This window comes from Stegodyphus dumicola, chromosome 3 (assembly GCF_044657685.1).
Source record: "Stegodyphus dumicola isolate Sdum_Otavi_A_Nest chromosome 3, ASM4465768v1".
NCBI classification, from domain to species: Eukaryota; Metazoa; Arthropoda; class Arachnida; order Araneae; family Eresidae; genus Stegodyphus; species Stegodyphus dumicola.
This window is the reverse complement of record NC_140770.1, coordinates 106818931-106840924: the sequence shown is the minus strand read 5'-3', so window position 1 is coordinate 106840924 and position 21994 is coordinate 106818931. Positions and strand designations below refer to the sequence as shown.

The 21994-nt window shown below is 32.4% G+C and overlaps 1 protein-coding gene across 5 annotated transcripts in view; it reads left to right on the top strand.

The window, feature by feature from the left end:
- Positions 1–21994, top strand: part of dom (domino helicase) — a 220359-nt gene that overhangs the window by 67247 nt on the left and 131118 nt on the right. For 4 of the 5 annotated variants that reach the window (XM_085813138.1, XM_085813137.1, XM_085813134.1 and 1 more), the window contains exons 12-16: positions 6611–6709; positions 7228–7405; positions 16499–16635; positions 16833–16943; positions 17223–17474. In XM_085813138.1, the coding sequence (XP_085669264.1) occupies positions 6611–6709; positions 7228–7405; positions 16499–16635; positions 16833–16943; positions 17223–17474 (777 nt within the window). The remainder of the gene's footprint in view (positions 1–6610; positions 6710–7227; positions 7406–16498; positions 16636–16832; positions 16944–17222; positions 17475–21994) is intronic. The other variant, XM_085813136.1, reaches the window with a different exon arrangement.

Sequence of the window (21994 nt, the reverse complement as noted above, 5' to 3'; positions counted from 1 at the left end):
GTTTGGTGATCAAACAAAAAGCAACAATGTTACCTGCAGCACAGTCTTAGTTTTCAGAACTTTAATATTCTTTAGCTGGAAATTTCTGTAATTATTTCTCAAAAAGAAAATATTTAAAAAAAAAATTTATCCTGCAGCAAAAGAAGGATTCACTAATCATAATACATTTTAAGTTGTAATTAAACTTCCCTGTAACTGTGACTGAACTTACCATCAGATTTCATAGCATTTCTTTTCTTGGGAGTTGAAGACATGGAAACTGGAATTGGAGAAGAGCTTCTACTTGACTCAGGACTTTCATTATAACTACGATTCATTCCCTGAGTAAGCCATGAGGAATACTTTTCGGTTTGATCAACAATGAAATTTAAATGCACATCTAAAACTTTCTTCCTTTTTTCTTCCAACCAAGTTTGTTGTTTGTATTCCACAAGCTAAAAAGTAATAAAGACTTGTGTAATTTTATAATGTATTTGACAACTGAATGAAACATAAACAAGCTATTGATTTCAGCTTTTGTTTATGAACAGTCATTCAATAATTGAAATAAAAAAGGACATTTAGATAAAATTTAAGAAAAAATAACACATCTATGCAACATAAATCTGAAATTTTCAAAATGATTCCTGTAGTCATCTAATAAAAATATTCTTCAAAATTAATATTAGAACACAAATCAACAAAAGTTTCAAATTTATAAAGCTAATAAATAAAATTCTGAATTAAAGGAATTCTTTCAGTATTTATTTACATTTCAAAATTCAACATTTAAAAAATATTCCCATACACATAACATCATAAAATTAGTCAGAAATCACGCATAGATTAAATTTCATATAACCTTTATAAAGATAGCAAAATATATAAATCAATTTGACCTGCATTTTCCTTTCAGACGATCTAAAGGGTTTCATTATGATCTAAAGGGTATCAAAATTCACAAAAAAAGCTTAATATTTATTTGTTTACTTTATTAAACATTTCTTTCAATGTAAGTTGTTTAAGTTGCCTCGTTTTTTATGTGATAATACAATCTTTAATTCTATAAATAGACATAATTTCTTGTTCAGTTACAAAGTTCCGCTGTTCAAGTCCTATAATTGCTGTGTCTCCCGACTAATTTGTCAATCGAAATTTTTTCATTTTCAATAACCTCTGTCACTTTCTTCGCTATCGGAAGCGAATTATAATGATGAGGAATTTGATTTAAATCATATGAAAGACGGAGTACATCGAGATGAAATACTACATTTAGTAAGGAATTATAAGCCAAATAAAATAAAAACATCTGCCCTAAAGATAAGGATAGTGCTGACAGATCAACTTCCAACAGGTTTGCCACGCTACCGGGAGAATTGGGAAAAGTCAGGGAATTTAAGTATTTTTGTCAAAATCTGGAAAAGTCAGGGAAGTTCATACAACGATGCCGCCAAAAAAAGCGATTTTTGCGCCAACGTCGGAAGAGATAACTTTTTTGGCGAATTATGTATCACGTGAGTGTCATTCGGGTAGCTGGCATAGGGCCAATTTTCGCAGCTCCAATTTGATTGTCTCTTAGAAAGGCAAAGCAACTTTCCCGCAACTTTTGGTTTCCAGTATTCTCGAGAATCGCATGTGCAGTGCATGAACTAAAGAAAGTACCTGTTCTCGTATAAAACAAAATGGGTTTAATCCTAGTATACGGTACCATGGAGGTTAGAATCAAAGAATATGTATTTTAAAGAAGGAAAACCTCTCTGCAACAGACGTGGCTCCGTTCCATCATAGAGGGAAACGGCTGTGCATGTCTGATATATCTGTCGAAGCTCGAAACCAGTGTCGAAGTTCGAAGGTCACGTTATCAAGAGTTCATAAAATGAATATCGTTTAAAATTTCTTGAACGACTTGCGCTAAAACGACGTGCTAAGCACGTCGAGATGCTTTTGTCTCAAACCGTGAGCGACGTGAACACCACGTCGATAAGCATTTATCGCAAAAATGAAAATAACATGGTGCACACGTCGCCTAACAACGAGATTGTTTATTTCTCGAGTTACAGCTCTGGATTGCACTCGCGGATGCGGAGCGGCGTAAATGAGACACTTTACCGCTTGTTATATTGTAGCGCACGGCACCGCAACCGTGAAGTTTAGTCTTAGCGCAAGTGGTTAAACTCTAAAGGAAAAGAAAATATTTTTTGGCGCAAGTAAATTAATTCATGGATTAGTTATTTTCAGGGGAAAAAAAAACTACGAAAATCCGTTTTTAAAATTATTGCGTGGATTTTTCGCAATAATTTTAAAAACGGATTTTCGTAGTTTTCTTTTTGTCAAAGAGCGTTTCTTCTTAACACGTGTTTCTCGATTTCCTGTACACGGCGCAAAGAGAGAAATTCTGGCCGCCAGGTTCCGTCGCCAAATCCCTTGGCAAATTTTCCCTCCGCATTCTAACGGCGTAATAGCATTTTACTTGTATGGAACCTTTTCTTCTTTACATAGACGTTCTTTGTTTAGAATAATAATGGGATTTGGCGACATCATGATGCGCAGTAAACGGGTCATTTTGGTCTTGGCGACAATTTTCAAAATCGTGCCAAAGCCTTACCGTATACTAGAATTTTACCGCAAAATCTTTTTAAACCTTTTTTTTTTTTCTTTTTAATAAATACCTTGCCATTTTGCAGTAAAATAAAAAAATAGTAATCAGTTATCTAGGCTAGCCATGTAATATAACTATATTCGCTAAAATATCGTTGATTATTCTAATTCAATTTTTAAGTAATTATTTTTATGTTATTCATATAATTTAATGTTGCTTCTTCCCTCTAAATTTATTTATTATTAGTAAATAATATTTCCAAATTTCAGGAAATTTTCTCTGGCATAATCCTAAAATTAATTATAGCAGTATGATGACATACCGTCACGAAATTTAATGCACATATTTTTTCCTTATGTATGCTGCAAAATAAATATAAAATACCTCAATTTATTAAAATAGATTTCTTTCTTTCGTTTAGCTGCAGAATGTCTGCAAAAAAAAAAAAAAAAAAAAAAGCCTTATTTTATTCCAGATTAGGAAGATTCTAATCTCAATCTTCAGTGGAGAAAACAACAACTATTATAATTATATTTGTGTTTTCAAGTGTTAAGGTGCCTTTTAAGAACATACCTCACGCAAATTAAATTTACCTAAAATCTAACCGAACTATTTAGCATTGCGTTGTGATTTATAAGGACCTTTAGCCTCGTGTTGAACTGGTGATGATCATGAGTAATAATTAAATAAAACATACATTTGTTATCCAATGTATATATCTTAAATTTTATTAAGTTTCTTAAGTGGAAAACTAAACAAAATTATCAAACAAAGTATACCAAGAATAATTAAGAATAAATGTCCTCTGGGATTTATTCAATAATTAAGTGAATTTGCTGCACAATATAAGTAATACCATAATTAATTTACCTCTTAGCACAGCCAATGTACATTACGCGGATAGACTGGAATTTTCTTGAAACACACCTGGAATACCTGGAAAAGTCAGGGAATTTCATTCTCCTGTTTGAGTGGCAACCCTGTTCCAATTCATTGCGCGCCACGACGTTAAAGATAAACAAAGTTTAGATAAAAAAAGATATGCCTTTAGCCATTTTTTGCAGCAATTCCACTTATTGTTTAATGAGTTTTGAAACATACTTTCGCTTTGTAGATCCTTTACATATTAATAAATATATATCAGAAATTCTATTTGACATAATCGAAAGTTCAAGCTTACTTTTATAAAATTGCTCTAACAGTCTGCAACAAATAATAAGCCAGATCCAATTCGAAGTTTAAGGAACAATGCAATCTGCAACCTTAACTGAAATAGATAATTAGATAATTTTAGCTTAGCTTATGCCGTCCGTTATACATTAAACCCGCACTCGTAAACATATTTTGCGCACGCGCACAAGCATATTCGCAGTCGTAAAGGTCTTACGCGAATGCGTCAAAGCGACGCATGCGCAGAAAGTTTGTAGCTTTGAGGTCCGGATTATAGATCATTCCGAATTATGGGTGTTCGAATTAACGACTTTTGACTGTATAACTAAGTTAATGAAAACATGGAAAAACAATGACATCTATAAACATGCTTTGAAACTTGTACAATAAATAAAATCATAAAAAAGTCTATAAACTAAGGTTTATTGCTCACAAAGATGGGATCAAACAACTGATTAACGAATGAAAAGACCCTCATTATTTTTGGAAAAGGAAAAACAAAGTGAAATAAACAAAATAAAAAAATAACGCACTACATTATCTAAAAAATAGCAACTTAACGTGAAAAGAAAGAAAGAAAGATGAAGTTAAATCTTAATCCTCTATTCAATAAAAGAAAAAAGCAATAAATTCCTGTAAAAATAAAATTTTAAAAAAAAGAAAATTATTTATTTATATTACATTCATGACGGGGTGTTAAAGTAGCGTATTGTATACGTCAAAGTACAGAAGGTTTGACGAAGGCATGGGAGTGATTTTCCCAACGAAAATTGGCTCGTATTTACGTTGCACGTGATAATAAATATACGCATTTTGCTTAGCGGGATCCATTTCATGTCCTTTGTAAAAACGCAGGAATATGTCGGTACTTAACAGAATTATGACAAAATATCTACTCTTTAAACCAGAGCTATTTTATTATAAATTTTAAACAGCAATATAAGTGCAGTTTAAAAATTTAAGGATTATATTTATTTTTAATCAGTTTATTCCTTCCTATAAAAATAAGGGAAGTAAACAAAATCTCAGTCGTGATCATTACAAAGCCAGAAAGGCTTGTTTGTCTGACGGGGTCAAAGGCTAATGCAATCTTTGTTAGAAAATACAAAGGATGTCATTCGAAATCTTCACACCTATTTTCTGCGTTAATGGATGGGGAGGGGAGGAAATTGTTGTGAAATCGGAAAAGTATTTCGGGCGGTTCAGGTATTTTGAGGATACAGCTTAGCGAAGGGACTGAATTTCAGAGTTAATGCACTAAATATTTTTTATTTATTAAAAATGAGATCTTTTTTATGGTAGAAGAGTGTATAGAATATTTATATTTCTCTGAATATTTCTTTGTATTGTAATGTTTTCTGTTGTAAAATTCTTTATCATCAATCACAGCTGATTAATTAAATCTGAATTAATTTGTATAATTTGTACTCTTCTGTTTTTTCCTTCAGTTGTATGTCAGATGCTTTTTACTTCCTTATACGAAGTAAAAAGGAAGTATTGTAATCGCGAAAAGTTTCAGGCAGCATATTTCAACGAAAATATCCATTTTGACCGCTATCGAATGCAATTTAACGATGTTTTTGCGTGATATCTGTACGTAAGGACAGAATAAAATACTCTTTTCCTTCAAAAAAATTATAAAACTGCTTTAAAATTAATTCTGAAGAGAATTTTCCGTTCCGTCTGTACGAACGTATGTACGTACGTGCGTACGTATGTATCTCGCATAACTCAAAAAACGAGTAGCCTCAGAAAGTTGAAATTTTGTATATAGGACTGCTATAACATGTAGATGTGCACCTCATATTTTGGTTGCAATCGGCCGCACCAAACGTATATAAATATATTTATATATATGTCCACTCTGTTACCCGGCTCAGTGATCTCAGTTTCTTTACTCTTATATGTTGGTAAATTGTACATTTTTTTCTTTAAAAATGATTGAATTATGTTGTTTTAGTCTTCGGGTTAAGGATTTTATGCCTTTAGTAAATCTGTGTGCAATATTTTTAGAATTATCAGCAATTTTAAAGTTGTTTAATTGCCGCTAAGCCTTTTTTGATGGCAGCCATTGATGTTTACATTTGAAACAGGAGACTAGTGGATTTGTTGCCAATCTAGAGAAACTTAGCTTCGCAACAACAAAGATAGCGCGTTCATTTATTATTTAAATCATGCTTAATCCTTTCTGGAATTTTTTCGAGGAAATAAGCGTTTAAGATCTACTTCGTAATTTTTAATATAGATATTTTGAGTTTTTATATATTTTTGCCTTCTCGCGAAGTGAGAACTGAATTAATTAAATGAGAAATACTCAATCGTCTGTAAAAAACTGTTTCGTTTTTGTTTTGTTTGCTTAATTTCTTTTATACATCATTCTAGCTTTATCATAGTATTTGAATAGAACATGTGGAAACGATTAGATAATCGTATTCTTTAAATGATATAAATTTTGTGCATTATGAGTTATAATGTGAAGGAAATATGTAGGTTAACTGTTTTATGATTATTGGATTATATAACAGTTAACTTAGTTTCCGTTATGGAATTATTATATAAGTTAACTGTTACGTAATTATTAATACTGTTAAGTGAATCTAGCGCCAGAGTGTCGCTATGGTAATCAAATACTAGAGTGAATTTTAAAGAATGCATTTATTCTATTGTGGTTTATGTGCTGTCGGCGAAGTAGATTTAATTCAATCCGATAAGTTTAAATGAAATGTGGTGTACACATCAGATTTTTTTTATTACGTATTTCAGAGCTCTTAGAATTTTATTATTGCTTGGGACAAATATTTTTAATTTCATTCTTTGCTTATTTTCTTTTTCATAATTAGAATCTTAAAACTATTATATTAGCAGGAGAGAGTGTCTGAAAGCCCTTCAAAAGAGATAAGTGATATTGCTGCTACAGCTGAAAGTTTTCAGCCTAAAGGAAATACATTATCTACAACTCAAGTGAGAATGTATTTTTAACTTATTAGCTCTGTAATTTACTTTAGTTCTTGTTGTTTGTCTATTGAGCATGATTGATTAAAGTAAAAAAGTTGTATGTAGTCAAAAATTTCAAATTTTAATTCTAGAAGTGAGTAAATACAGTTTTAAAGTGCTATAGGTTTCTAAGTTACTGTTTAATTTTTAAATGCTCTAAAATTAGTTATTTTATTTAATAAAATTAATTGTCAATTAATTTTGATGTAAGCCAAAAAAATATATGTTTTTTACATTACTTACAATTTTAATTTTTCTCTGCCTGCAAGTGAAGGTAGTACATATAATAAACAACTAGTACTAGGTAGTACATATAATAAATAAATGCCAAATGCTAAAAATAATGTTTAAAAAGGAAGATCTATTTCATTAGTAATGTGTAAATTCATAATTTATAAAGCCATAAAGTAGGGAAGCAGGGAATTATTTGTATATGTAAAGTTTTATTTGTTTCTAATTGTTTTTATTTATGTATCTATTTTTAGGTTTATACAAAAGTACCGTTCTTATTAAAGCATCAACTTCGAGAATATCAGCATATTGGTCTCGATTGGTTAAATGCCATGTATGACAAGAAATTAAATGGAATTTTAGCTGATGAAATGGGTCTTGGCAAAACTATTCAGACAATATCAATTTTAGCTCATCTTGCTTGTGAAAAAGGTACATAATTTTAAGTATTCTTAGAATCTTAGAATCTAGTTTCGTCACAATGTCATGAATTAGCATGAAGTCCTAAGACTGGAAAAGGGGCCGTGAGAAATTTATTGTTAGTTTTCTTTTATGGAAAGAAGCATTTATCTTTGTTTCTCAGGGTGATTTTTATGGAATGTTTTCTTAGTATTGTCGTCAGGCTTATTTCACCTTGCTTAGTTTTTTGCAATTTTTGGAAATGTGAGTTAATATTGCCAGATTTTATGTTTTCTACATTTCATATTATCACATGTTTTATTCCCCTTTGTTCTTTTTCTTTTAATAATGTGAATAATTATTTTTTGAAAATAATTTTTAGATTTCCGGATTTTAATTAATAATTAAAGATATCTTTTTATTTTATTCATTGGGTATGTCATCAGTCTTTTTACTTGCCAGATACTCCTCAGCCATGGCAAACATCTCCGTGTGGATGTCATTTTTAAAAAATTTTATATGGTATTTAGGTATTTTTTTGTTAGCATTCATTTATTTTTAAAAGCTTACAGATATGAGGGAATTCTATGCTTTAGATTTACTAAATTAACACTTTACCGACCAATAGCCTATTAATCGGCTTTTTATCGCCAACACCTACCGACTGATAGCCTATTAATCACTTTTTTTTTTCGAGGCTACCTAAAAATAGCCTATCAGTCGGTAGCTATAGTGATAAACAGTTGCCTTTTGCTATATCATTTGCATTTTATTAGTAGTATTGAGGTACATTGCTTAGTTGCGGTTAGTGCGTTGCTTTGTAAACTCCCACATTTTCACACCGTTTTTAAAAAATTTACCTTCCACGATGAGCGAAAAAAATTGTACTGGAGAGTTTTATTTAAACGATTTATCAGATTGTTCTGACAGTTATTCAAAAGAGGCAGAATCTGTGGCTGAGCAGCCAGTCGGATGTGTGCATGCTGTTGAACCGCTAGTGGTATGTAAAGTGTTAAGCTTTATATTATCCTAGGAAAATGTTTTGTGATATTATGTTATTTTAAAAATCTATACAATTTTTTTTTTTAAAAAAAAGGGTATGGATTTTGTATCTCTCGGTGAATTAACATGCCAGTTAAAATAAAGCATTAAATTTTGTTTAATGCAAATGTATACACATAAAAAACTAATTAATTTTCAATTGTTAGACCCTCCACTTTTTAAAAAATATTCTTGTTCAGTTCAACCAAAGTGATGGTAGTTATCTTTGTTTTGATATTATGTAATTTGTTTTTGTGTATTATATATTATATAATTATTAATTTTTATATGGTAATTTTTAAACTGAAAGTGCCTAGCTGACTATCCAAGCTTGGCGCCATTTTTGTCCAATAACCGGTATAATGTAGTTAGTCTAATCCCTCTATGTAACTGATTGAATGCTGGTAACAAGAGGAACGGTAAAGCAACTTAGACAAGTGGTGACTGGTGACAACCTTTGCAGTATTTAAAAAAAAAAAAAGAATGATAGTGAGCCAAGAAAGGATCCGTCAAGTCTTTTAAAGAAGTGGGGAATGTGGTCCAAGAAAGGAATTACTGCCTTAATCGAAAACAAATTGGAGATTATGGAAAGCAAAATAGAAATGGTTGAAAATCAATCATAAGAGTTTCTGCTAGACATCTGGAAAATATCTGATGACCTCAAATTCCTACATATGTCATAACAACACTTTCTAAAGCTACCCATATGTGATGGAAAAACCTCCTGGTAACTGTACAAAACTCAGTTCTCTATTGTGGCAAATAGATAAGATTCCAAAACATAGGCCTGCCACCTTGCTGCTTTTCTGAGAACCAACACAATGTATATGCGCTAGACCCTGGCTGAAAACCAGAGGCGAGATTTCGAAGCTCTGTCCCAAAGTTCGTACAGCCCTTAAAAGTCCTTAAGTTTTTTGGAATCGCTTTTTAGTTCTTAAAGGTCCTTAATTTCAGCCAAAATCGGCAGAAAGTCCTTAATTGTAATCATCTGAAATTTCTGTCTGTTTTTACGATTGCCATTTTGAGTGTGAAATTGCATTTTGGAGGAATGGTTTTGGCAATTCACTGATAAATATGGTTATCTTTTGAATGGGTGAATGAGTTAATGTGTTATAATTTGTTCCTGTTTCTAATATAAATGGTGGGCTACTTGAGTTTCATAGTAAAAGAAGTGAAACATAAAGTATTTTGAAATTACTTAATTTTTTCTAATGAAGAGCTGTTGAATGGCTTTTTGCTTTTGTGAACCTGATTTCCTTTATTAAGTGGTTCTAAATTTGGTGACTTATCAACATTTTGGCGATTTTAAGATTAGTTTCTGTAGAAAATTTTTAATTCATAGATCTGGGAGATTTTCAGCAATTAAAAAAAAAAAAAAAAAAAAAAAACATTGTAACATTGCTAAATTTCATTAAAATAATGGTAATATACTGAAATTATATTTAAAAAATAAAGTAAAACATTTTAAATTTTCACTGGCATGTATAAAGTTCCATTTTGACCACAGACCCATGATTCTGGAAGATTCCAGAAAAATGTGCCAAAAGGAAAATTGTCTCCCTGGTGTACACGTAGTGGATGTATTTTACAGAAAGTATGATTTACAGAGCGATGAATTTCGTACTTTTTGGGGAACATCTGGAAGAACAATGAAACCATAATATTTGAATGTTTTACTTCTGATAATAGAACCTTTTTCTGTACTTTTCTCTAGACATAAACATGGAAAATATCAGAAAATTTTATCCCAAAGTCATTGTAGAAAGGAATTTTTTTATTAATGAAGAAATTAAAAATAGAAAATTTAAATTTCTCTAATGTGTCTTAGTGCATCATACACAGGGCTAGTGTTAGACATTTTCTCACCTGATGCTATCTCTTTGGATCATAAATTCTGCTACCTAGTGCCTTTCTAAATTCTAAAAGTTTTTCCATTTCTAGATTGTTACTCGGTGTGTTACTAAATCCTAAAAATTATGCCACACGAGCTCTGTAACCGGCCCTTACCATATATATTTCATATTTCTTCTGAATGTTCATATTACTAAAGAAATAAAATTAGCAGCTTTTTCTATACATTCTAAATGCATTTAGTTTTTATAGAATAACAAAATTCTTTAGTTAAACCCCAAAATTATGTTCTCCTTTCTGTTTTCTGACCAGAATGCAAATCACTTAGGCAGTTTTTAAACTGAGGTTTTGGGAGTGTGTCTGATGTCTTTTTGCTTGCTGTATTATCACTGCTGACGTTTAGAGTTACTGCCAGTTAAAATTAAATTGTATAGTTTTTTACCACTAAGTCCACAGTTTTAATTTGAATTTGACTCTTCTTGTTTAATTACATCACCACGAGCTGTAATTGATTTTGTTAGCATAAGAACTTGATGTTATTTTCTAAGTCCTTTTTAAATAAGAGGCTTATTTAAAGCTTTGTATGACTTTGTAGTTACTTCCACACATAGCAATAATTTGCCTTACGTCTGTCAGGAGGTTTGGACTATTTAACTTTTACCAGATCCAGTAAACCCTCATAGGTACATTGTGGAGAAGTTAACAAGTTAGGAGATAAAGCACACAGAAAACTAGTGAGAACATTTGTTGGCGTATTAAGACAAATTTCTAATTGTTAGAAAAGATGCTTAAAAAGAAGGAAATGATTGATATAAAATAGGCAAAATGTCTGAGAAAGCCTTCAAATTCAGACAATATATAAAAAGTAAGCCTGCAAGATAGGGAATAAAAATTTTTGCTTTGTGCAATCCTCGTACTTATACATACAACCTAAAATTTATGCAGTTCAGCAGCCTGTAGGACAATATAGACAATCAAATGCGGTGTTGTGTGTTGTACAAAGACTTATTGCACCTATAAGTGGCACAGGAAGAAATATAACTATGGACAATTGGTACATGAGCATTTCTTTGGCCAATGAACTATTGAAAAAGCACAAATTGGCATGTGTAGAAACCCTTCGAAAAGATAAGTGTAAAATTCCACAAGAATTTCTGCCAAATAAAAACAGGCTTCTATACTCTTCACTTTCATGGTTTAGAGCTAAAGATTTAACTTGCATCATATGTTCCAAAAAAAGAGTAAATCGGTTCTTGTTCTATCATCCATGCATGAAGATATTCAAATTGATCTGATGAACAGCTCAAGCTCGAAATGATAATTTTACAACTCTAATAAAGGTGGTGTTAATGAGTTATGTGGAACTTACTCTGTTTCAAGAAAATGCTGCCTTTGGCCTTTGATGGTATTTTTCGGTATAAATGCATTGCAGATACAAATGCTTTTTTTTTATTCATCAATCAAATAATGACCAAGTGAGTATGAACCAAAGAACTTTTCTCAAAGATTTAGCATTAGAAGAACATCTCGTAAAAAGGGCTGCAATTCCATCTCTCTCGGAAAAAAAAAAATTGAAAATTGGTGTAGAAAGGTTGGCAGGAATAGAAGATGCAACAGACCTAAGAAATTCCAAATAAGGGCTTCAGGATGCTGTGATATATGCCCCAGAAAAGACGACTGCAAAACCTCTGTATTTTTTGCAAACTGCAACAAATTCGTTTGTAAAATACATATTGTCACACTATGTAAGGATTGTTCAAAACGAGATAATTTGAATAATTGTATGATATTATATTGAGTTTTAAGGGTAAAAAATCTAACAAGAATGCAGCCTTTGCATATTCCTCCTTTTACATTTCTATTTCTATTTTATCAAACCACTCTTTATACTAAACACTTAGGTTAAAAAGTTTTATACATATGAAAATTGTTTTTTTCTAATATAAGAAATCGTATATATGTATCCTAAATAAATTAGTCATTTTGTATAAATTTTGATTTTCATGGTAAGCAATAGGGAAATGTATGTATAATTTAAAGCAAGATTATGTCGAATTAAAACTTGAAAAAAAGTTTCAGCAAAATGTATAAAGCTATTAATCATGTATACATTCATTTAAAAAAAAAAAAAGCAGCATTTATTTATACGTTGGGGGGGGGGAACTCCGAACAAACACTAGGGTAAAATTTGTCCCGCACCTGTGCTGAAGGGTTAAATGAAAGCAAAATAAACATCGAAAAAATTACAAAGCTAGCAACCCATTCTGGACTATGAAACAGTGTCTGACAAATATGTAAATTTTACTGCATCCATGGAGGGGACAAATGACCACTCTAACTAGTTTTCCCATTAGGAAAAAGTCAAAAGAGGGGGTCAAAGCATTTTGAATCACGCTAGTCTGAAGGCTATATTATGAGAATTTCGGCCACCTTTTAGAAGGTTAAAGAGCTCTGCAAGCTACTTGGCATTGACAAAAAGCAAACGACACCCTTACATCCCCAGTCAGACAGCATGGTGAAGAGTTTTAATCAAGCCATCCTTAATGAACTTTGACGGGTGGTTTCCAGAAGATAACAAGACTGACCAGAAGTTAACCCTTGGCCTATCACAGTGCTGCACATGAGACTACTGGCTGTTCACCATCCCTAATGCTCCTTGCGTATCCTTCATGTGCCCTGTGATCTTTTGTTTGGTTACCCTCTTTGTGCACCTTCATTGCCTGAGGAGTGCATTCATATCTCCAGGCACGGTTTGAAGTGATGTGGAATTCGGCATGAGAGTAAGTCAGCTTAATGACAGAGAAGATTAAGACCTCATACATTAGGAGAGCTACATGACATTGATTCAATAAAGGTGACAAGGTATGATTATGTAATCTAATTCGACAGAAAGGACTTTCTCTGAAACTATAGTTACCCTAGGACAGTGAACGACATCATAGGATAAATCTGGAAGTCAGATTGTAGCTTAAAGTCATTCATTATGACAGACCAACCCCTTACTGTGGCTCCTTACCCTTGTGTATAATCCCTATTGTATGTATATTGTAAATAGTATACTACGCTCATAGTCCTTGTGTATATAAATTTGTTAATTCGTTGCTTTATTTATTTAAATTTGATATTTGTTATTTATTTTTTGTGTCCAAATGTTTGTATATTGCATTTACACTACTAATGCATAATACTGTACTGTAATTTTTATAATGCTGTATACATGTAAAGCTATTTTTGGTGTCTCTCACCCTCATTTTTTCGTCGTTTTTGGGTTCACTAAAATATTTTTATTTGCAATTATTTCTTCGTTAATTTTAGTTAATAATAATAAGCATAATTGTGGCCTTTCTTAGAATTTTGAACATCTTTCATTTTAATATTGATTATAGGAAGATTTAAAAGAGCTTTTAGTTAAAATTGAGGAATATGTTGACTGTTTTTTTCATTGGAAATAATCATACGGTATCACAGAAAATTTGTAATTATACAATGTGAGGAAGGTGTAAATGAAATCTGAAAGCAGTATTTATTTGCTGGATGGACGTCCTTCATGTGAATAATTTAGTTGTTATTCTCTCTAAAACGGCGGTCCCTTAGAACTTCACGGACCACTACATATATAATTTTATATTTGGTGGACCAGTAATATGAATTTTAAAAAAAAAATCTAAATCAGACCTTAAAAACAACTTATAGATATACAAAATCAATCTATTCAACTTTCCAATGCATGTAATTCTAATTTTCATTTGTTAATATAATTTTCGAAGCATTTGGTGTTCAGCAGCATGCCGTTATGGAAATCCAGGCTACACCCCTGTTTATGAGTAACAATTAAAACTCTATTAACATCTCACAGATGCACGTATTTCATTTTTTGTGGCTTGAACTTATAGATAAATTTTAAATACTGATTTATATCGTTTATTTTATTTTATTTTATTTTTTTTTGACTGGCAACAAAAAGAGTATTCAGTGTTGTTGTTCTAAGAACTGTTTACATTTGCTAAGAACTATAATAAAGATTATTTTTGAATTAAAATATGAGGTTTAAAATTATTTAAAGAAACAGAGTGATAATTATAAAGATAATTTGGAGTCAGGAGCCCAGTAACTGCTGACCCAGTTTTCGAAAGATTAAATACATTTGGTTTAAGAATAAATATTTCAAAATCTGTGTTTGCTGTTCAACAAATCAAGTTTCTAGGCTACCTAATTACACCTCAGGTTTCCCCTCCTTTGCCACAAAGAGTTTAAGCTGTTACCAACTGCAAACTACCAGAAACAATTCATGGAAACTTTTCTTGGAATACTTAACTTTTATCATCGTTACCTAAAAGATGCAATGAAGAATCAAGCATTGTTACATGAGTATCTTAAGGGAGCTAAAAAGAGGTTCCATTTCGCTAAACGTAAAATCCAGTAGACTGAAGAAGCTGAAAAACAGTTTGAAAAGTGCAATAATGACCTGGTGAACACCACACTATTGTCTTTTCCCAATTCTGAACTACCTCTGTACTCAGATGCGGCGATTGGCTCAGTGTTGCAACAATATGAGAAACTCATCTTTGAAACCAAATAGCCTGGCCTAGAGTGAAACACTTCCAACTATTCTTGGTTTACGCATAGCTATGCACAAAGACTTTGCATACGCCATTACTCAAATGGTTTATGGACAAAATACACGATTACCTGGAGAATTTTTCCAAGATAGCACAACTCCTACACCACCTGATATTTTTATCAAGCAGATGAAAAAAAAACTATAGAACAAATTGGACCAAGACCAGTATCTGATAAACATGTCCAAAAAATATTCGTCCCTAAAGACTTGAAAACAACATCACATGTGTTTATTCGCAAAGATAAAGTTAAAAAGCAGTTAGAACCTTCTTACGATGGTCCTTTTCAAGTGGTTGACAGAAAAGAAAAATATTTTACAGTAAAAATAAATCACAAAGATTTTACAGTGTCTATTGATAGATTAAAGGCAGCATATTTCTTGCAAATACCAGACATTACTACGAAGCAATCAATAATGCCAATAAGACAATCTGTCGAGCCTCCAACAGACTTACTTAAAAGCCCCTATGCGATTATGGGATTGGCATTCATGTATATATCTATAATATTTTTTGTGACTAGTGTGTTTTAAAGGTAATAATATGACCTACCGTAACTTAGTTACTGGGAAGGGAGTACTGTTGTGGCTTAAACTTATACAGAAATTTTAAGTACTGATTAATATTGTTTTATTTGTTTTTTGGTTGTTTTTGGAATGGCAACAAACAGATTGTTCAGTGTTGTTATTCTAAAATTGTTTACATTTGCTGAAAACTTTAATAAAGATTATTTTCAAATTAAAAAATGAGGATTAAAATTATTTAAAGAAACAGAGTTATAAGATCAATTTGGAGTCAGGAGCCAATGCAGTCACATTGGAAAATTATATGAAAAGTACAAACATCTTACTGTCTTGTACAGAAAGCTTCACTTTTCCATATCACTGAAAAGAACTTCACAAAAAGCAAGAGCAAGAACAAATCAGCAAATGCAAAACAATATCAATAAACTGAAACTGTTAAGCAGCCAATTTTTAATTACTGTAAGCATAATAAACATCGCTTACTCAGCCAATGGAAACTTTCAGTGATGCAATTATAAACAAGAATTCAGATGGTTCTCATAAAAATCCATCAAGTTGCCTATCGACACCGAGAAAAACTGTGTTATTAACGACTACAATAGCATATGTTTGTAATTCAAAAGGAAAGGAAATTCCAATTTGCACTATTATTGATAACAGCAGCATATCTATGGATGCCAACTCTCACTTTCATATTTTTTCCAAATCTCTTCTAATCTTTCATTTTATTCCAAATCTTGCTAGATACACCTGCAAAAGGGGTTTAAAAAGTCTCTAAATTAAAAAGGAATTTCACTAAAGCTAAAATTTTAAAAAAGTATAATCCATATTCCATGATAAGTTTTGTTACTCGTCATTCTTTAAACTGAATCTTCAAAAAATTTAAATAATATCCCAATTTTTCTGTGGACCATCAAAAGGTTTTCCACTTTTTGGCGACCACTGCTCTAGAACATTGAGTAAGCATTAGGGATTTGTATGTTATTTTAACTAGACATTAAGAATTTTTCTATTTATTTAGGAATTCTTTTTACAGGGAGAGGGCAGGTGGTATAATAATTAAAATTAATATCTATATCATTTTATTCCAGGTGTATGGGGTCCTCATTTAATTGTTGTTCCTACTAGTGTAATGCTAAATTGGGAAATGGAATTCAAAAAGTGGTGTCCAGGATTTAAAATATTGACATATTATGGAACACCAAAAGAGCGTAAACAGAAACGTGTGGTATGATTCTTTTTGTTATCTTTTTTTTTTTTTTTTTTTTTTTTTTTTTTTTTTTTTTTTATTTAATACTGAGAGCAAAATAAATGTGATGTGCAAATATATACTTTAAATTCTGTATAAATTTGATAGTAAAACTTTTTAAAATAAAACTAGTTTTGGTTCTCTAAAGCTTTAGTTTTTGTTTATTTTTGATATAGGGATGGACAAAACCTAATGCTTTTCATGTATGTATAACATCATATAAGCTAGTAGTACAAGATCATCAAGCCTTTCGCAGGAAAAAATGGAAATATTTCATTTTGGATGAAGTAAACTTACATTTTATAATTAAGTTTCTAAAATATTTGAGATTTGTTTTTCATGTTTTATTTTATAATTCAGTTTCACACAGAAATGATTTCATTGCTTAGAAAAACACAACTTATTCTAAAATTTTATTTTTTGAATGATTGGCGTATCAAACATGCTAATAATCTTGACCCCCTTATATTGTTTCTATTCCTCTGGAATTAACCATTTGTGTTTTTATGCATTATTATTTGTTTTAGTTTTGTAATTCATATTTGTATAATGTTTCTTTTCCTTAGGCACAACATATAAAAAACTTTAAATCTCAACGTTGGCAAATGTTGCTGAATTTCCAAAGCTCTCACCGCCTACTTCTCACTGGTACTCCTTTGCAAAATAACCTTATGGAGTTGTGGTCCCTTATGCACTTTTTAATGCCAAATGTCTTCCAGTCTCACCGAGAATTTCGAGAGTGGTTTGTAAATCCCTTTACGGGTATGATAGAAGGTAGTCATGAATACAATGAAAGTTTGATTAAGAGATTGCATAAGGTAAGTTGCATAGAAGTGAATCCTTGTAATCCAATTACATGTCCTTTGTTTTCAATAGCAGAAATCAAAGTTTACTGTAGATTTTCTCTCTGAAAAGTTCTTATTCCATTTTTTTTAATCTAGTTGTAATAAGCCGTAAATTATAGACCAATCTTGTATGTGGTACATGGAATTAAAATGAAAATGCAGTACAAAGTCCATAATTCGGACTCGTCAGGACTTCAGCGGTTCCAGATTATGGGTTTTTTTTTCAAATTATAGATCATCAATTTAAATCTGGTTAGATGGCATGCAGAAATTATGCAATTAAAAATATGAAACCATAATTTATTAAATAAGGAGCAGTTATGATCTAAAGCCGGGTTTCCTAGGGGTCGACATAAACGAAAACTGATTTTGGGGGTCGACGAGGTCTAAAAATCGACCCTATTAAATTAACACAAGTTCGTATTTATAACTTTCAAGATAGGTAGGTACTGTATTGTTTATGTCGTGTTACGTGTACTAAGAATAATTAATATTTTTGTAGGAAACAGCATTGTAGTAGTAATGTTAAGTCTCAAGTTTATACAAGATAATGAACTTGGCAAGTCTGTGTGGACAAGTTTGTGCAAGGATAATGAGTTCGAGCGTACGTCTTTCGGGCACGTTTTGACTTGGTCTCTATTTGACGCTTATGCGATTTAACACGAACGAATTCATGATCAAGTCCAAACATGTTCCTGATATTTTACTATTTAATGAACGATAATAACTCATTTATTTCAAGAGATTACAAAGTTATTACACAGCTAATTAAGTGAAGTAAAGTGACTGATTACTGAGAGTTTTATGATGGCGGACACGAAAAAAAAAATGCAGGCAATACAGTTTGGACTACTTGAAGTTTGGATTTATTGCATCTTCATCAAATCCACACTTGATGATGTGTCTGATATGTGAAAAAGTATTCAGTAACGATGCCATGAAGCCTTCAAAAATGGATGACCACTTATCAAGAGTACATGCTGACAAAAAAAGTAAGCACTTAAAGAAAAACTAGACAAAAGGCCATCCATAAAATTGATGTTTGCGTCATCATCTATTAAAGACGATGATGGTTTACGAGTGTCCTATAATATATCTTTACTAATAGCGAAGTCGGGGAAACCCCACACAATTGGAGAGCAGCTTATCTTACCAGCCATTGTGGAGGTCCTTAACAATGTATTGCACAAACCCGCACATGATATTTTAAAGAGAATACCTTTGAGCAATACCACCGTTCAGAGACGCATCGACGAGATGGGACGTGATGTGGAAAACGTTTTATGCAAGTTCTTACAGACTAACAGATTCTCTCTCCAGTTGGACGAGTCTACATGACCCGGCAATGAAGCTCTGTTGTTAGGATATGTTCAATTTATCAAAGATGAAAATATGTGCCAAGAACTGCTTTTTGCTACATATTTAGAGACTGATACCAGAGGAGAATAGATTTTTCAGGCCGTGGAACATTTTTTTACTGACAAAGCTATTCCATGGAAGAACATTGTTTCTGTTGCGACTGATGGTGCACCGTCTATGGTTGGTCGTCATCGTTGTTTTATAACTCACTTAAAGTGACAACTGCCTGATGTACTGGTCATTCACTGCGTGATTCACAGGCAGCATTTAGTAGCAAAGAAGCTGAGTCCTAGTTTGCATAAGTCTTTACAATATGTAATAAATGCTATCAACAAGATTCGAAACAATTCTTTGAACTCTCGGTTATTTGCTCAGCTATGTGAGGAAAACGACGAAGTCTTTACTCGATTACTTCTGCACACTGAAGTTCACTGGCTATCAAGAGGCTCTTGCTTAGAAAGATTTTCAGCCATTTTTGAATCTGTGTTGGAGTTTTTACAAGAAAAAGATCCGCATTTGAAAGAAAATCTGAACAATTATAAAACAGATATTTATTACTTGACTGATATCTTTGGAATGTTCAACAAAGTTAATTTGCAACTGCAGGGTGACGATCTGAACTTGATTAAAACAAAATCAATAATATCGGCCTTCGTGGGTAAACTAATCCTTTATAAACAAAATTTAAGCAGAAAAGAATATTTGCAGTTTCCGCATTTGTCAAAATTACCAGAAATGCTTCAAGATGATGACATTTTATTATATGTCACTCACTTGGACGCATTACAGAAGGATTTTACGGAGAGGTTTGAGGATCTTTTAAATTTACAAATTCCTCAATGGATAATAAATCCGTACAATACCACAGCCATAGAAGAAGCCAATGTGATAATGCAAGAAGAGTTGATTACCATCAGCACAGACGAAGAGCTTAAGCAAAAGTTCAACCAAGGCTATCAGAAGTTTTGGTTGCAACGCAACGTTGAAACACAGTATCCTACATTGTAGAACATTGCTGAAAAATACCTTATTGCTTTTCCATCATCATACCTAGTTGAAAAAAGCTTCAGTGTGGTAACAAAGAAACCATTTGAAAATCAACCAAAGTGGAGATTTAAGGCTGCAACTCACCAATATTGAACCGGATGTAGCTAGATTGTCAGCAGGTTCATCCATCACACTGAATGTTTATTTTCTCTTTGCGAATTAATACTTTTTAAAATATAATTTCCTACCTACTTAAGATTCTTTAAGTACTTAATTTGTAATAATCATTATAAATTAAACTTGATATTTACTGAATTGTATGTCTTTTTATTTTGTTAAATTTTGATGAGAAAATGAAGTCAACTTTACTCACTTAACCAAGTGCCAAGTTTTCCAATTGGTACCTTAGTACTTAGGTATTTTGTATCAATACGAAAAAAACTAAAGATAGGCCCCCTTATTCATAATAGTCTGCTAACTTAAAGCATTGTTAATTCTCATTCTGTCTTCTTCTATTGACCTAAGTCAGAATGAAAAATAACACTCTGTAGCAGCTGTTTTAAGTTAGCGGACCATTATGAATAAGGGGGTTGATCTTAAAAGTAGGTAATTTGGCCATGGGGGTCTGAGGTAACAGTTCATTTTGGAAAAGGGGTCACTTGTCCAAAATAGTTTGGGGATCCCTGATCTAAAGTATATCAAATTTTACAGAAAAAAAAAAAAAGGCTGAATATTTATTTGTTTACTTATTAAACATTGCTTTCAATACATGCATGCGTAAAGTTTGTGGCTTTGATGTCCGGATAATGGATATCCGGATTACAGACTTTGTACTGTATATACAGTGGTACCTCAATATACAAGTGTTTTGAGATATGAGCTGCTGAGCAAGCGATATTTGGCCTTGAGATGAGAGCAAGATTTGCGATACGAGGAATCGCACACTATACAGACTCCGCTGCACACGACCGCAACATGCGCGCGCATGTTGATGTTGTGTGCAGCGTCTAACAGTTTCTCCCACCTCAGACTAAACTTGTTTCTCTGTTAAAATCCATGGGTCTGAAGGTGGATGAGAGAGATGTGAACGAACTCGTCGAGGAACAGTCTCAGGAGCTGACAACCGAGGAGTTACATGATCTACATTCGCAGCAGCATACGGTGGTTCAACGAAAAATTAGTTTTGAAGATGAGCCAGAGGTGGAGGAGGTTATCCCTACAAAAGATGTAAACGAGGTCTTGGGAATGTGGGAGAAAGTTGTAGAGTTCGTGGATAAAAATCGCCCTGAAAAAATTGCAACTGGTCGTGCATTGGAGTTGTTCAACGAAACTTGCCTAACTCATTTCCGCAATATCCTGAAAGGGAGAAAGAAACAAACCTCCTTGAACAGTTGTTTTAAATGATCTACAGGTGAAAAGGAGCAAAGCGTGATGAAATATGTAATAAATGTTTCTTCTTGTAAATACATTTTTCTTATTCAAAAACACTTGATAAAAACTACTGAGGTGGTATTTTGGGAGCTGGAGCGGATTAATGGCATTTCAATTAATTTCAACGGGGAAAATTGCTTTGAGATACGAAGCAATTTGACATACAAGTAAGTTTATGGACCGAATTAAACTCTTATGTCGAGGTACCACTGTACTTTTATATTTAAGCTTCTTTCTTTGACCCTGATGTTTACAAAATTTGATCTTGTCACATCCTTAAAATTTTACTGCTAGCATGTAATAGTAATTTGTAATTCTTTTGAATGGAATTTATTCATCATAAATTAGAGTTACATAAAAAACTAAAAACTAAACTCAGTGGCGTAACAGACCTAACGGGCTAATGCCTGCAGTGCCTTGAAATCTGCTTTCTTGACCGTGGGCCCCGGGGTACGTAAGCATATGCCCTGAACAAGTGGTCAGCTTGTTGCAAGACCCCCAGTGTTTAGTCCCCAAGTGAACTTGGTACTCATTTTATCGACCCAAAGGATGGAAATCAAGGGATAAAAGGCTCGGGCAAGGTCAACTCAAACCCAACCCCGAACCTATGGTGATGCTGCACGATGCGCTAGCCACTGTGCCCACCGGGCCTTTAGAATTACATTGGTGTAGTTAAATTATTTTGATGGAACCGTAATAAAATTCATTTTGGTTTC